Source organism: Scleropages formosus, chromosome 1, assembly GCF_900964775.1.
Source record: "Scleropages formosus chromosome 1, fSclFor1.1, whole genome shotgun sequence".
Classification (NCBI taxonomy): domain Eukaryota; kingdom Metazoa; phylum Chordata; class Actinopteri; order Osteoglossiformes; family Osteoglossidae; genus Scleropages; species Scleropages formosus.
The window spans coordinates 38,819,898-38,834,507 of NC_041806.1; the positions used below are offsets into that span (position 1 = coordinate 38,819,898).

General features: G+C 42.2%; 1 protein-coding gene across 1 annotated transcript; it reads right to left on the reverse strand.

Moving 5' to 3' along the window:
• Positions 1-3,383: 3,383 nt before the first annotated feature.
• Positions 3,384-9,123, reverse strand: LOC108929205 (elongation of very long chain fatty acids protein 4-like). Its single transcript, XM_029253797.1, has 5 exons — positions 8,957-9,123; positions 8,538-8,618; positions 5,616-5,787; positions 4,174-4,301; positions 3,384-3,807 (listed from the first exon to the last, which is right to left on the reverse strand). The coding sequence occupies exons 1-5, from the start codon at positions 9,116-9,118 to the stop codon at positions 3,535-3,537; spliced, it is 816 nt and encodes a 271-aa protein (XP_029109630.1). The 5' UTR covers positions 9,119-9,123; the 3' UTR covers positions 3,384-3,534.
• Between the last annotated feature and the right edge of the window lie 5,487 nt (positions 9,124-14,610).

The following is a 14,610-nucleotide window of genomic DNA, read 5'->3' on the forward strand; positions in this document are numbered from 1 at the left end:
GGGGGATATTAATGTTACAGGAATAAACATTTTGGATAAACTTATTTGTAGAATTTGACTATTTTTCAATATCCAGTAAACAATATTCAATTGTTTTCTGTCCACTTTTCACATTACTTTCTATTAGTCTGTTTTCAGTGTCATATTGTATGTACGATGCCCTGTTATACTGGCCTGTGCTAATCAGCAAAGACAGTAAAGCCTGTACAAACACAATCCTATTACTACTTAAGAGAATGTCCATGACCATCAGCCTCAACATGTCCTCAAAGTCCCTGCAATCACCAACAGAGGGCGCAATGGTAAACAAGGGTCATGCACGTGTACCGTAAGCAATTTTTGCCTTCAGATGTCTCCACTGAGTGCATTTTCAGTTCAGTTTAATCAAAGACATGGCTTGGGATTCCTCCCCAAAATCATTTAGTTTCACTTAATCTCAATTTTGTGAGTGCCAGATGGCAGTCTTGATACATGTCTCGGCAATGAGGAGTAGGAGTGCGTTGCACGGTAAAGTGAAGATCCTTTGTGACAGGGTGGGGGAAGGGCGGTTTAGGGAGATATGTAGTAACGTCAGAGGGAGATATGGAAGGATAAGTGAGACCTGTGGGAAGGGTTTGGCCAGAATGGGAGATTTTGGGAGATGGGAGGTAGAATGGTTATGAGGTAACTAGGTGAGCTGCGAGGGAGGAAGAGATTATGTAACAGGGGTAAAGTGAGAAGAATGCAAGGAAGGGACTGAAGCAGTATTTATCTTTTCAGGGGAGAATGAAGGGCTCAGAGAGAAGAGGGATGCTAAATGCCTAATGAGATGACTGAGGACCATCAAAAATGTGTAATGTGAAAGTCAGTGGTACCTTATGAACTAAAGCCTAGTGACCGTACTCTCTCCCACCTGATGCCGACCTGAATTCCCAGGTAAACTGCCAGTGACGTGGGCATAAGCTCTTTTAGAAAGAAAGCCAATTTAGCACTGAGCTCAGGGCAAATCCGTTTGGTACAATCCTAGCATCTCCTGGGAAAGATATTCGATGCTTCGGCCAACTTTGCACCTGGTCTCCACCTTGCTGAGAACCTGGACTCAACACTGAATCCTTGTCTACACAACGAGGTTCAGAACCCTGCTGTCAAGATGCAAGCTGAAATATGGACCTTTCCTTTGCCCATGGTCTGATGAGCCATACAAGCTCTGGGATTTACCCTCCTGGTGGGAGAAAGTCAACATGGCACTTCTAGCGTGTTGGCAAAAACAAAGAGTGTTGGCTTTTATAACCGGTTGCTTTTTCTTCCTAGGTGTTGGATTATTTTTAATTTTTTAATCACATGTTCACACCCTCAGGCTAAGTTTTTATACTGTATACTCTTTAGAGCATGCAAAGTAAGCTGACAGCTCCTGTGTTCACTCTTCACTGATCATGTACTACCTCATAAGTAATTTCTACCTGCTCCAACATTTTTTTCTCAAACAGCATTAGTGTGCACACAGCCTGATTAATCACAAATCTCCCTGTGATGTGATCCAGTTAACCAGATGAGACCTGCACCGAAACAACCTGTTGAAACTTCCTTCGCCCTGACATTGCTGTTACAAACGGAACAAAGGGAGTGGAGCCATCACTTTCTGATTTGTTTTGACATGTACTGCAGCTTAACACACTAATGGAACCTTACTGTCTTAATTTGCACTTTATTCTAAGAATGGGAATAACAATGCTTGCAGTTGTACAACTTGAAGACCAATGCACAGACAAGGTTTCAATAGACAGAAACTGGAACTGGGTAGATAGTGTTTTTATTTAGGCAATGTCTGCAGCACAAGATTACACATTGTCTTTAAGATATTTGGACTTTATTCGTGCCACTCAAAATGCCCCTGTTCCATGGGGAAATAATTATTAAATAAACAAAACACCCATTAATGTAACTGCAACAGTAAGCTTGTGCTGTTCTGAAATCCTTTCGTTTGTGTGTAATATACATGTTTTCTTACCAAAATAGTAATATTTGTCTAGCAGGCTTTGCCATATGCATGCTTTAGAAAACCAGACACAAAACAGCTGTAATACTGTTTCCCTTTAGACTGAAAAAAGAAAATTTTATGTAACAATTAATATAATATCCATCAATTACTCTCAGATTCAATTTAAATTCCAGTCCCATTGATTCCACTGTGTGCCTAGTACTAATGGCCTCTTAAATACTTATTGGTGACATTTTTTTAATGAAACTTCCCTCCAACTTAAGTACAGAGGAATCACTGACAAGGAGGAAAATATAAAAAGTATAACAGTTTTGTAATTCCTTTGACATTAAAATACAACACATCAATTTTTTCTAACACAATGTTAAATTATTAACTGTAAGAAATACAGGGTCAGTAGGTAGCACAGTGGATGGGGCCGTCACCTTACAAGTTAAAAGTCCACTGTTTGAATCTCCTTACTGCTACAGAACTTTTGAACGAAGTACTTGCCCTAAAGTGACACAGTAAGAATACCCAGTTGTAACAATTTTAAATAACTTATTTTGTAAACCCAATACTGTAAATTGCCTTGGACAAATGTGTCATCAAACTAAAGACTAATAATAAACACAGTTTTGCATAAAATGTGGTTGATACAAGGAATGATCAGTGGTGATCCAGAACTGGAATCAGAATAATTTAAAAATGCAAAACTTTGTACCTGCTCACTGATCACTCTTTGCAGTGGTGATTGGCAATGACCTTCTTGTAGCATCTATGCTACATACAGCATGTCTTGGAAGTGATTTATCTGTGGGTTGTTAGCATAGACTGCTGTGCATCTATCCCCCCATCAGACAATTCTGACAGAATGGTAGCGTCAAGGCAGTCAAAGCCTTTCATTTAGAATTTGGAAGTCATGTATTAATACTCATGTCACTTAAACAGCATTATTTGTGAATATTAATGACAACAGAAAGTGAAAAATGGGTTTGTAAACATGTGACTGGCAGCCCATTTTGCTAGTGGAAATATTTTCTGTTCACCATGTGATCATAGTGTACTGATGGCCCAAAACACCCAACTGATTCCATTAAAATATTGAGAACTTTGGACTGAGATAAAATAAAATCTGACATAGAAAATGAGGAGGAAGTGGATGTAGTATTTAAGTGTGAGCTGCTGAACACTGACTTACAGTAACCTGAGGTCGATTCCCAGCTCTGCTAATTTGTTTTCCAGTCTCTACACAGTTGTACAGTGTTGTCTGAGTCCCATACTTTGGACTACCATAAGGAGAGGCAGGGCAGCAAAGCCGTCAGATCCTTGTTTTGCTCGGACTGACAAACAAAACAATGCTGAATTGCTGTCAGAAGAATGCCCCTCCCCCCCCCCCCAAGCTGCCTACTCTTCATTACTCCCCCTCCTGCACAAGTTAGACACAATCACATTTACAAAGAGCCAGAGGCAGCATGGCCCGACCACCCCATCCTTATCTGAAAACTTCACCCCCCAGATCTCAGAAAACATTTGTCCTTCCCAGCAATCAAAGCCAGGCTTACTTGTCTACTCCCCTACTCATGCTTTGCCCTCCCCTTCTTTGGCTTCCTCCCATTCTCTTCCACCCTGCTGTTGATTTCTTCAGAAACACCGTTGGCTATGGCCTTGCCGCCCTTGACAGATCCATCCCGCCGTGGTTGGTGTCGGTATGTCCGGTAGTAGAAGTTGGCAAAGAGGATGATGAAGGTGATGGCGTAGCAGATTAGGGCCCAATGCATCCAGTGGGGGAAGTCACAGTCAATATACAGTGAGTGACCAGCGTGGCCAATGGTCACATGGAACTGGATCTGGAAAAATGCCAAAGCTGCTGTTGGCCTCTCAAAAAAGAACACACTGATCACTTCAAACATGATAAACTATGACTATCAGTCATAAGACACGATCAACCAAAATTAGCTCAAAGTGTTCTCTGAAAATAGAAAGAGATAATGTGACCAGTTCCGTTCTTGATTACTGCTTAGTTATTTTAGCTACCCACACAGACAGGTTACTGTTACCGGCAGTGTTAGGACCTCCTTTTTGAACAACAGCTATAACAACACACTTCCCATTTTCAAAGTGTAGTGTTGAGAGATGCCAGCTGCTTGTAAAATCGTTCTCTGGTGTTGGCAGTGCAGTACTACCGAAGGGAAGGTACTCCAATTGGACATTACCATCTGGATGATGGTCAGGTACTTTTTCCACCACAAGTACTTCTGGATCTTGGGCCCAAAGGCAGCAAGGCCGTAGTACAGGTACATGAGGACATGTATGGCTGCATTGATGTGTGCACCGAAGAATGCTGTTGAGCGGAGATAAGGAAAGATTTCAGAGGGTAATGCTGTGCTCTTTCACGGTAACATTTCCATACTGACAAACCAATCCACAGTTTAAAAAAAAAATAATTTTAATATGTTAAATAATTTAAATAAAGAATTAAAATCATTAAACATGGAAAACATAGTCCAGTCAGTTGTGGTGATGTGTGAATCAAGCATTAAACATTTAAATAAGTGGATAAGTTTATAACTAACAGCACCTTTTATCTGACATTTTATTGTCAGAGTCATGCATAATGTTTGCTACCACACACACACACACACACACACATTTTCAGAACCGCCTGTCCCTTATGGGGTCACGGGGAACCGGAGCCTACCTGGCAACACAGGGCATAAGGCCAGAGGGGGAAGGGGACACACCCAGGACGGGACGCCAGTCCACCACAAGGCACCCCAAGTGGGACTCGAACCCCAGACCCACCGGAGAGCAGGACTGCGGTCCAACCCACTGCACCACCACACCCCCTGGTGTTATTACAAAACATTTATTAATTTAACTGATACTTTTCTCCAAAGCAACTTACAATGTTAAGATACTTACAGTTATTTACCAATTTATACAGCTGGGTAATTTCACTGAAGCAATTTTTTTTAGAGAAAGTACCTTGTTCAAGGGTACTACAGCTGAGGTTAGGAATCAAACCTGCAGCTTTTGGGTCCACAGGCAGCGGCTCTAACCACTACACTATCAGCTGTTTAATACTGAAGCAAAATGTATTCATATCTGGGTAAAGAGTTCCTCAGAGATGTATACATTCTCTTTATGGATTGTTGTGTTAATGTCTTGTCAAGCAGACAATAGACAACATGAGCTTAACCCACTACTTAGGACATTACTCAACTAGGATTAAACTGGAAACCAATCCCATTGTTCTAACCCTGTTTCCATCCCCCAGTGGACATGTAATCTCTTCTGTCTACTGAAGATCCAATCCTAGCCTTACGTTCCAGTTTTCTACCCTCTTGTACTTAGTTCCAACGTGTGGCCTACAAGTAAGTCCAACGCCTTTCTCTAGGTGATCATTAAGGGCCAGCACTGGACTCTAACTTATTGTCCACATACAGGGAGGAACCCATGCTGCCCCCTCTCCTCCTTTTCAATGTAGAGGAAGGTACCTATACCATCCTCTTCCTTCCCTAAACAAATACAGAGGTACCTATACCATTCCCTCCCTTCCAAGTCCATTCATATGGCAATATGAATAATTTTCCTTCTCTTCCTGTCCAGTGCAGAGGACCCTTCCCAACCCATATAGAGAGAAGATGGTACTCACACTGTCCTCCAGCCACCCATTTGATGCCAATCCACCAGAGGATGAACATGGTACAGTGGTGGTACACGTGCAGAAAGCTGACTTGGTTGAATTTCTTACGCAAGATGAAGAAGACTGTGTCAAGGTATTCCACACCTTTGGAAATGTAGTACCACCAGAGTGCCGATGCTATCTACCAAGGGGAGAGTTATGAACTGTCAATGTGCCAGTTAACTACCAATACTACAGACATACTTTTTCCATCATACAAAGCTGCATTACATTAATCTTGATGGCAAAGAGCAGGCTCTGCCTGACATGTCTCTGTGTGGGGGGGTATGTTACCAGAAGGCTGATCAGTGTCCACAATTTCAGGGCAAGCAGAGTATTATTTAGCTTCTGCACAATTTATCTGTAACTGATACTGTGCTCCACTCTGAAATTTGATTTTGTTGGATTATCTTTCACATTTTAATACCTTGTATGTTTACCTTCACTTCTCCATTTAGCAGACACATTTCTCTAAAGCAACAAACAGCTCAGGGTAAAAAAGTGCCTTTCACAACAAAGAGCTTTAGATTCAGACACACAGTTACCAAAGCAGTTTGTCTTATACCATCACTTTTGCTGTCACATATTATACAGGTAACTGCCTGTAGAACTGAGTCTGATAGGAAATACAAAGGCAAATTTATGTACCAAATTTATATAATAACCAGGAGATCAGGAGAGCAGTGGGTGTGAAAGAGATGTGTTTTCAGGCCCTTCATGAATACATGGACTCAGCAATGCTGAGGGAGAAAGGGAGCCTGTTCAATCACATCAGAGCCCAAACTGAGAACCTACAGATTTTTGATGCTGAATACCTTATAAGTATGACCCCTCAGCGGTCAGAGGTGGAGTATGGCGCTCTTGCTGGGGTTTAGGGAATGATCAAGTCCTAAAGATCTATTTTTGTTATTCTGAAGAGTTACATTACATGAATGTGGGAGTTAAAAATACAAGACCCATAACCAACATGAACCTGGTAATACAGGTTGATACAATCAAATATAGTATAATATAATCAAATATTAACACAGGCTTCTCTCGCATAATAAGCATTTGTTCCTGAAAATCTGTTCATAAAGTGAATTTTCAGACCGGCTCAGTCTGTATATTCTCTCCATGTTTGTATGGATTTCCAGGTGGAGTTTTGTACATTGAACTGAAATTTCTGTTTAAGTGAGACATTTCCTATAAGAACAAGTTAACAGGTTATTATCTGAATTTAGGATGAAATTACAGCTGCTCGCAAGAGCAAGTCCTTGTAAGTCTGGGTTTTTGTGTATGAGCACTTGTAATGTGACAGAAAAATGTACTTTTTTTATAACCTTTGGTTTTCTAAACACATTTTTAGTAAAACACAGCACATAATTGAAACACACAAGCCATTCTTCCACTGTCATGATGTGCTGAAATAATCTTGCTTTTGGTTTGGATGCATGAGTAAGAGGGTGTGTGAGGTGAGCTGTAACGTTTTACTGTCTCAAGAAAGCACCTTACGAGAAGCACTGTATCCTCATGGTACTTGTGGTAATGATATTAGAGATTAGTGCAGCCTGAGACCTGCCAGTTAGAATGGAGTCCAAGGGAGCAAACCATACCACAGCAGCAGTGAGGGCGGGGGGGCACTGTACTATAAATGCAGGGGGGACATGGGGGGGACAAGTAGATGGGCTGTACTGTGACAGTCGTGTGGCCAGAGTAGGTGGAGAACGGGACTGTACCGTAGTGATAGTAAGGTAGTGGGCAAGAGTAGTGAGGATGGGGGGACTGTATACCAACTGCAGTGATCAAAGAGGGAGGAAGAAGAGGGGCAGCACTGCTCCTCTGTCATAGTTTGTGAAAACAAAACATTTTTTTCATCTTTTATTTACTTAGCATAATAGATGCAGCAACTTAATTTTTATACATATTACCATAATAAAGCAATTATCATTCCCAGAAGGTCTCTCTCTTCATGTTTACATTTTTTCATTTTTTTCCTCTTTGATAGAATAGGGTTGAATATTTGCCTTGTCATACTTAACTTCTTCACCCAACATAAATTATGTAACCGGACAAAGCCGAGGTCGAGCCAAACTGGCACGTGCAGGGCCTGCCCCATCATTAAGGAGGTCAGGAGTGCCTACGTAAACCCTTGAGGAATCAGCCGCTTTTCAGTAAGCTACTTCTTAGAGCTAATTCCAGCAGAGACCCCACACTTTGTACAACGATGCAATTGTCCCTCTGTCAGGTTAACCTCTTTGACTAAGCGGAGGTGTTTCCTGCTAAATCAGTACACGAAATCCTCACTCAGTCAAATGGTTATGGACCGGATTAATAATAGACTCAGGCAGAAGGATTAACATTTATATACATATGTGAGAAGATACATATAGACCTGGAAATACAGTGATTTAAGATGACATCAACATAGGCACTGTTTACTGTAAATTTGTATTATTTACCTCTTGTTCAGTTGCCAAGGAAATCCTGGAAATGTTTACCCGATTTACACAAATGAATATTCGCTGAGTTTGGTCTCAACACATCTACAGTTATATTCCTCCCCAGGCCCCCGTGTTCCAGACTTACAACCACTAAACTGATGATATTATGTGCGGTACTTAGTTTGACCTTCCTGTTGTATCTGCGCCAACAAATTGCTCAAATAACATACCCCCATGTCACACTACCAAGTGTGCACCCAAGAGATTCATTTGCACATTGTCAGTGTGTAACTTAGGCATACACAGCTGGTGTGTTGCTAGGTGCTTCTGGCATGATTGCTGTAAATGTAGAGTGTATCTTTTTAAAAATTTATTACTAATTCCATCCATTAACCTTGTTCCAGCTACACTTATAGCCACTGTAGCTATGTTTTGAAACATAGCCAAGGGCTTTAGAGGAAATACTCACCCTGACTTCGTTCACATCATCAGAGTAGTTGACTGGTTGGCAGCGGTAGCTGTACCCAGCTGCTCGTGACCCGAGGTAGAGCTGTGAACAGAAGGAGAAAAAAAAAAAACATTTACTAGTTAGTTAAAACAATTTAAATAAGTGCCTGAAACGAATAGCTCCTGTCAGTATATCCATTCATAAAAGGTGGATTTTTTTAATGAATATGCAAAAACATGTGCTGTCTGTATTCTTCTGATGAATCTACATTGCAATGGTTGATATCTGCCCTTTTTTTCTTTTGCGAAACAAACTACAAAGCGGTACAGGAACAAGTTCAATTGAGCCCAGTGGAAAAGACCCAAACGGCATTATTTACTGTGCTAATTTCTACCCAAATAACTGCACTAGAGTCACCCTTCACTGACAACCAGACTGACCTCTTTGAAAATATAGAAGTTGAGGATGACCATGCTGAAGTTGTAGACAATGAGTGTCTTCCTCAGTTGGAAAGGCTCTCGGTGCTGCATGTACTTGGGCCCCAGCCAGAGGAAGAGCAAGTAGAGGGAGCTGATGGCCAGGGTGGGCATTGGAGACTCCATCAGTGGCCATTTCTCCACACGTTTGTCTGCAGAACAGACACACACGGGTCAATCTCAGTTAAACCACGGCCGATAAGCAGAGACCTGAGGGTTTAACTGATTGAGCATCTCCAGTCAGCTGTACTGTGTCTAGACCACTATACTTCATCATAAGGTCAACACTTGTAGATCAGGTTCAGGGCATTGTCTCCAGTAAACACACTGCCTAACATGGTAGTTTTGTTTGTCTAATTTCCCAATCCATGTTCTTCTGGTTCTTCAGAAGAATGACTTATAGCTTCACCTGAAACCCTTGCATGTATCCTGTGCTCACACACAACGTAGTACCACACATTTTAAACAATTCTTTTTCTTAGTTTTTACACAGTGAAATGCTCTAAAATACTAAATGTTCCAGCATGAACTACATAAATTGAAACATAAATGAATCATTGTAGTGACTGTAGTATAATGCTGGTGGTATACAGTACCGTTTTAAGTCTGTCTGCGGTAAACTGCATATGAGCTTTTCAATGCTATGCGAATGACTGTAGCCCCCTTGTGTGTTCAGAGGATTTAGAGATTAAAATACTAAACTGATGATGGCATCTGGGCTGAGGGCATGGCACCCCAGTGACATACAAGTGTCCCCACCACAGAGGTGACAGTCAGCAAGACCAAAAGAAGACTAAGATGTATGTTTTTAGTTATTAGAAGCTGAAGGCTTCAATGGTAGAAGAGGAGGATGGTACAGCAGGTGGTCACTTGTCCCTCAGTTCTTTGCAAGGGTGCCACTGGGAACTATGCTCAGGGTATGCTGCCCCTGTGCAGTGCTGGTGGGGGACTCAGTTAGTATGTAGATTATACACCCTGCATCCGAAGCAGAGAGAAGCCCTGTCCACATCTTAACGGGTGTTCTGCACAAAAGGAAGTGGGAAACCTGAGCCCTGCTAATGTCCACTCTCAGAAAGCATGTCCATCAGGGATAGAGGCGATGAGAAAAGTAATATTTACCTGCAATAGTAAGGCTCCATTTATAGAAGTCTACAGTATCATTTATAAAATGTGTTAAAGTCTCCATACTTCCAAAGCTGTCTTGATTATCCTGCAAAAAGCAGCAACATTCAACAGTAAACCAGTTGCAGAAGGAAACACTGTATTTTAGTGGATAATAATTATTACGCTGACACCATTTGTTCAAGGTGACTTATAGTGCTAGATAACTTTACAACGATTTACCATTAATGCACCGGTATACTCTAACTGCATCAGATAAGAGCAGGTACCTTAGATTAAGGGAACTGCAAGTGAAGTGGGCTTCAATCCAACAACCTTCAGAATACAAGAGGCCTAACCACTATACCAGCACTGTCCAGCATTTTCTTAAGTACTTATTAGACTACAACAAGCCCTAATATAATCACTCCTGTATATTGATGTGGGGGTGCGGTGGCGCAGTGGGTTGGACCGCAGTCCTCCTCTTCGGTGGGTCTGGGGTTCGAGTCCCGCTTGGGGTGCCTTGCGACGGACTGGCGTCCCGTCCTGGGTGTGTCCCCTCCCCCTCCGGCCTTACGCCCTGTGTTACCGGGTAGGCTCCGGTTCCCCGTGACCCCGTATGGGACAAGCGGTTCTGCAAGTGTGTGTGTGTGTGTGTGTGTGTATATTGATGTAATATTTAACTATTTCATTTGCTACCGAGTTGCCTAAATGACTTACATTATTTTTGTTTCTTATATAAATAATAGCAAATATCATAAACACATCATTAAAAATAATTTAAGGTTAAAATACAAAGCAAAATGAAAACAATTTCTAATACAGTTATTAATAATCTTACTCAAATATTAAAAATATCATTATTGTTTCTTTCTGACTCTCTCGAGTGCATTAAGACAGCGGAATTAAGACGTTTTTGTGTTTTTTGAGATTTAGGACATTTAATGACAGTTCATTTTCTTAATACTGTAATACACTATAGTAATGTTCAGTTATTTGTATATTCTTTGTGGGACATTCTTGTAGAGCATGACAGAAGTGTTGAAGTGGACGTATTTTACTCCATGTAACAGGTATATGAAAAATTAAAGCCTGTCACATAATCTCACCATCCCTCCATCCATGTACCTCGGAAACCCTCATGTATTATGGATACGGAAGTTTCCATTACTAAAGTAAAATAAAAGTAGAGCTTATTTCAGTGCAAATTAATGTGCGAACATAATTAATTATTCCGTTTTCTTATTTAATTAAAATTAATGTGATTATATTAAACATAACTACTTGTACAGTTTTTTTTTTTTAAAAATGCATGAATGAATGTGGTGGGAAACACACCTTTACTTGCAGTATTAATAACAGCAACATTACATTCGGTTGAAAAGAGTAAATAAAGAGGCACTAAGCCGTGGGGGGGGCTGTCAGCTCGAGGCTCCACAAAGGCTGGGCGCGCGCGTGTCAGCAGGTTTCTCGCGGAGCGGTCTCGCGCCCAGCGGGCTTAATTCCGGCAGATCTCTGAGAGCTTTACACACACACACACACACACACACACACACACACACACACACACACACACACACACACACACACACATACACACACACCGACCGAGCCGCTTTAATTACTGGGATAAAAGACGTGCGGAAACTTTACCAACTGGTCCGTCTTTTTTTACTTCGTTTATTTCTTGTGCTTATTATTGTTATTTATTTAGAAAAGAAGTGAAGTGAATTAATATTCGAAAAGGCGCACGACCTTTTAACACAAGTTCGAGGTGCAGACGGGAGCCCGGCGGTCCAGCACACAATGACAATGAATGGACACAAAGAAACGAAGGTTTATTCTCCACACAAAGCAGATCGCTGAGCGCTCGCAACGCCGCGGCTTTGCTCGTCTGAAAGAATTTGTAAGGTGAATAATAATTGAATATGAAGACATATATGAAAGAATGAATGGAGATGATGGCGCCCCAAATTCTTCATATTTCTTCATATTCAAACAATGCATTATCGAAAACGGAAAATGTGAAATCACTGATCATCATGTAAACAAGTTTCATTCATAGAACTTAGTTGTCTTTTTACTCGTGTTCTCATGCTGGAAGCACCGGCTGCGCACCTCACTCCACCAAAAGTTATTTTCCTCACCTGTCGTCCGAACTCCGCCGACTGTCATCTAATGAGATTTCACGCGCTGTGTGTGTCACTCTGATCCACGGTCTCGCGTCTCTGGCCGCACACTCAGCTCCTCGGTTTGTTTACACATCCACGGAAGCCGCGAGCTCGGCGGAGCGATGTACTGAACCCTAAATCTACAGCGCGCGTCCCGCTGCCGCTGCGCACAGTCCCACCTTGCGCTCGGGCACCGGCGCGGGGCGCGCGAACTGCGCATGCGCGGCTCAGTGACCGACACAGCAGGCTACACCGGGCACCCCCCCCTCCCACCCGCATCCCCCACTAAAGAGTGGTCATGACCAGAGAGAGAGGTGACGGAATAGTTACGACTGTCACCTTACAATCTCGACATCCCAGGTTCAAATCCTCCCCCTCGTGCTGTAGTTTCCTTCGGCAGGCCGCTTTTCCCCATCCTTGCAGTAAGAGTAGCCTGCTGTGTAATTGGATAAATAATAGAGTACCTTTTCTGACATTATAATTCGTGCTGGACAAACTGTGTTCCTCAAAGACAAATTATTGGTTATGACCCCGGACCACTTTCTTATTAATTTACGAGAATCGCCGTTGCGTTCAGCCCAGTCAGTGTGACTGAGCTGCAGCCGCGGATGGTGAAATAAAATGTCAGAATTCTGAGGTAAATTTAATAAGGAAACGTCACCTTGCCACTTACAGGAATTACAGCGCAGTTATTTCTGGTTCGGTATCATCATGTGTGAATTATTGCACAAATTTGGCTAAATCATAGGCACTCGGAAAAATTAATGCACGACTGTGAGAGACGATGGATCATGGAGCGTATTTTTAAGAAGCGGCTCACACCGGATTGGGGGTTCAGCGCGAGACTGAACCATCATGGCCGTGGGAGATCCGCAGGTTTCACACAGTGCACGTGCGCGCGGACTTCTCCTCCTGCGGAACAAAAAATGATGAGGTAAATTGTGTCATTAGCACTGAGACGGAAAGTTTTACTTAAGAAAGTGTGTGTCGCGGGGGTAGTAAAGCTGCAGGCAGTTCAACAGGCGTTAAAGACGTACGCTGTCCACTAGGTGGCGCCACGTCACTGACGTAACAGCGACGTTGAAATCTGCTGGTCGCATCAAAAGCGCACCGTGGTACAGTATTAAGAGCGCCATAAATCACCATGATCAGAAAATGACGTTCCTTGTGCACAGTACACTCTGGCGGCCTGAACACACCTGCATGCACTCTTTTGGCAGTAAAAGACAGATGTTTTTGTCAAGTATCATCCTTGTTATTTTGGCTATATCTTTACTGAGAAAGCCACGAGCCAAGCTTAGCCAAGTTGAGCGTAGTCAAAAGTGTTCCGCAAAACAGCAGTTTCTGGGCTCCTAAGGGGAGAAGAAGAAATGAATACTGTAAGTGCGTTTGAGAAATGCTCCGCGCATTAATTAAAGCGACTGTTTGCAGGCCTGTCCTCAACCCCTCTTCACGCCCACTTGAATCCTGTCGGACGTCTCGGATTTACTGTATTTAGCAGCTTTAGTGTGTGTGGTGCGTCTCCATCACCGTCCTGATGAATAGTGATATGGTTTTTTCGATTCGCCTCCGTTTGTTTTGGATTCGGCCGGGATCTGGGGATGTAATGTTAAAAACAGCGCGGAGCCAGAGCTCTTGATTAATACCAGTAGAACTTGCCCCAGTCTCTATAATGGACTTTCATTCTAATACTGGGGTTGTTGATGAGAATTTTTGTACTTTTTCCACTTGCGGATGCAAAGCTCCAGCTGGAAGCCCATCTCGTTTTTTAGCTAATTCCAAAGTGAACTTCACGCACATATGCTGCAAGGAAACCATTTTCTCGTCTGCGTGTCTCTATAAAACAGAAACGTCTGACCTGCACTTTCCATATCTAAGTATTTTCCTTGGAATCTTGATGTTTTATCCCATCCCTGATAACCCAAAGTGCAGCCAGCCGAAAGGCCCAGCAGCATATTCCCCTGTATTCTTCACGTGCGCGAATTCCATAAGCTATGACTTTCATCACATCGTGCAAAGAAATTTTGCTATTTCGTTCCGTAAAACACATTTTAAAGGCTGCCCTCGGGAACTTCTGAAAGAGACCGAACGTGGGGATTTCGGCGTAATACTCTTCCGAATTAACAGAGGTTTCTTTTCTATTTTTCACTTCATTTTTCCAGTGCTGGCTCTGAATTACTTTTAAACACCCCGATAAAAACTACCACTCAATTTACAATTTCCACTAGTCAGTATTTTTTAGACTATGTGGCTGCTTAAATATCCTATTTTTATCTAATAGGTCTTTGGAAATGCATAGGTTGTTATTTCAGATGTCGCAGATTTATATTTCGGGGGAAAATTAAA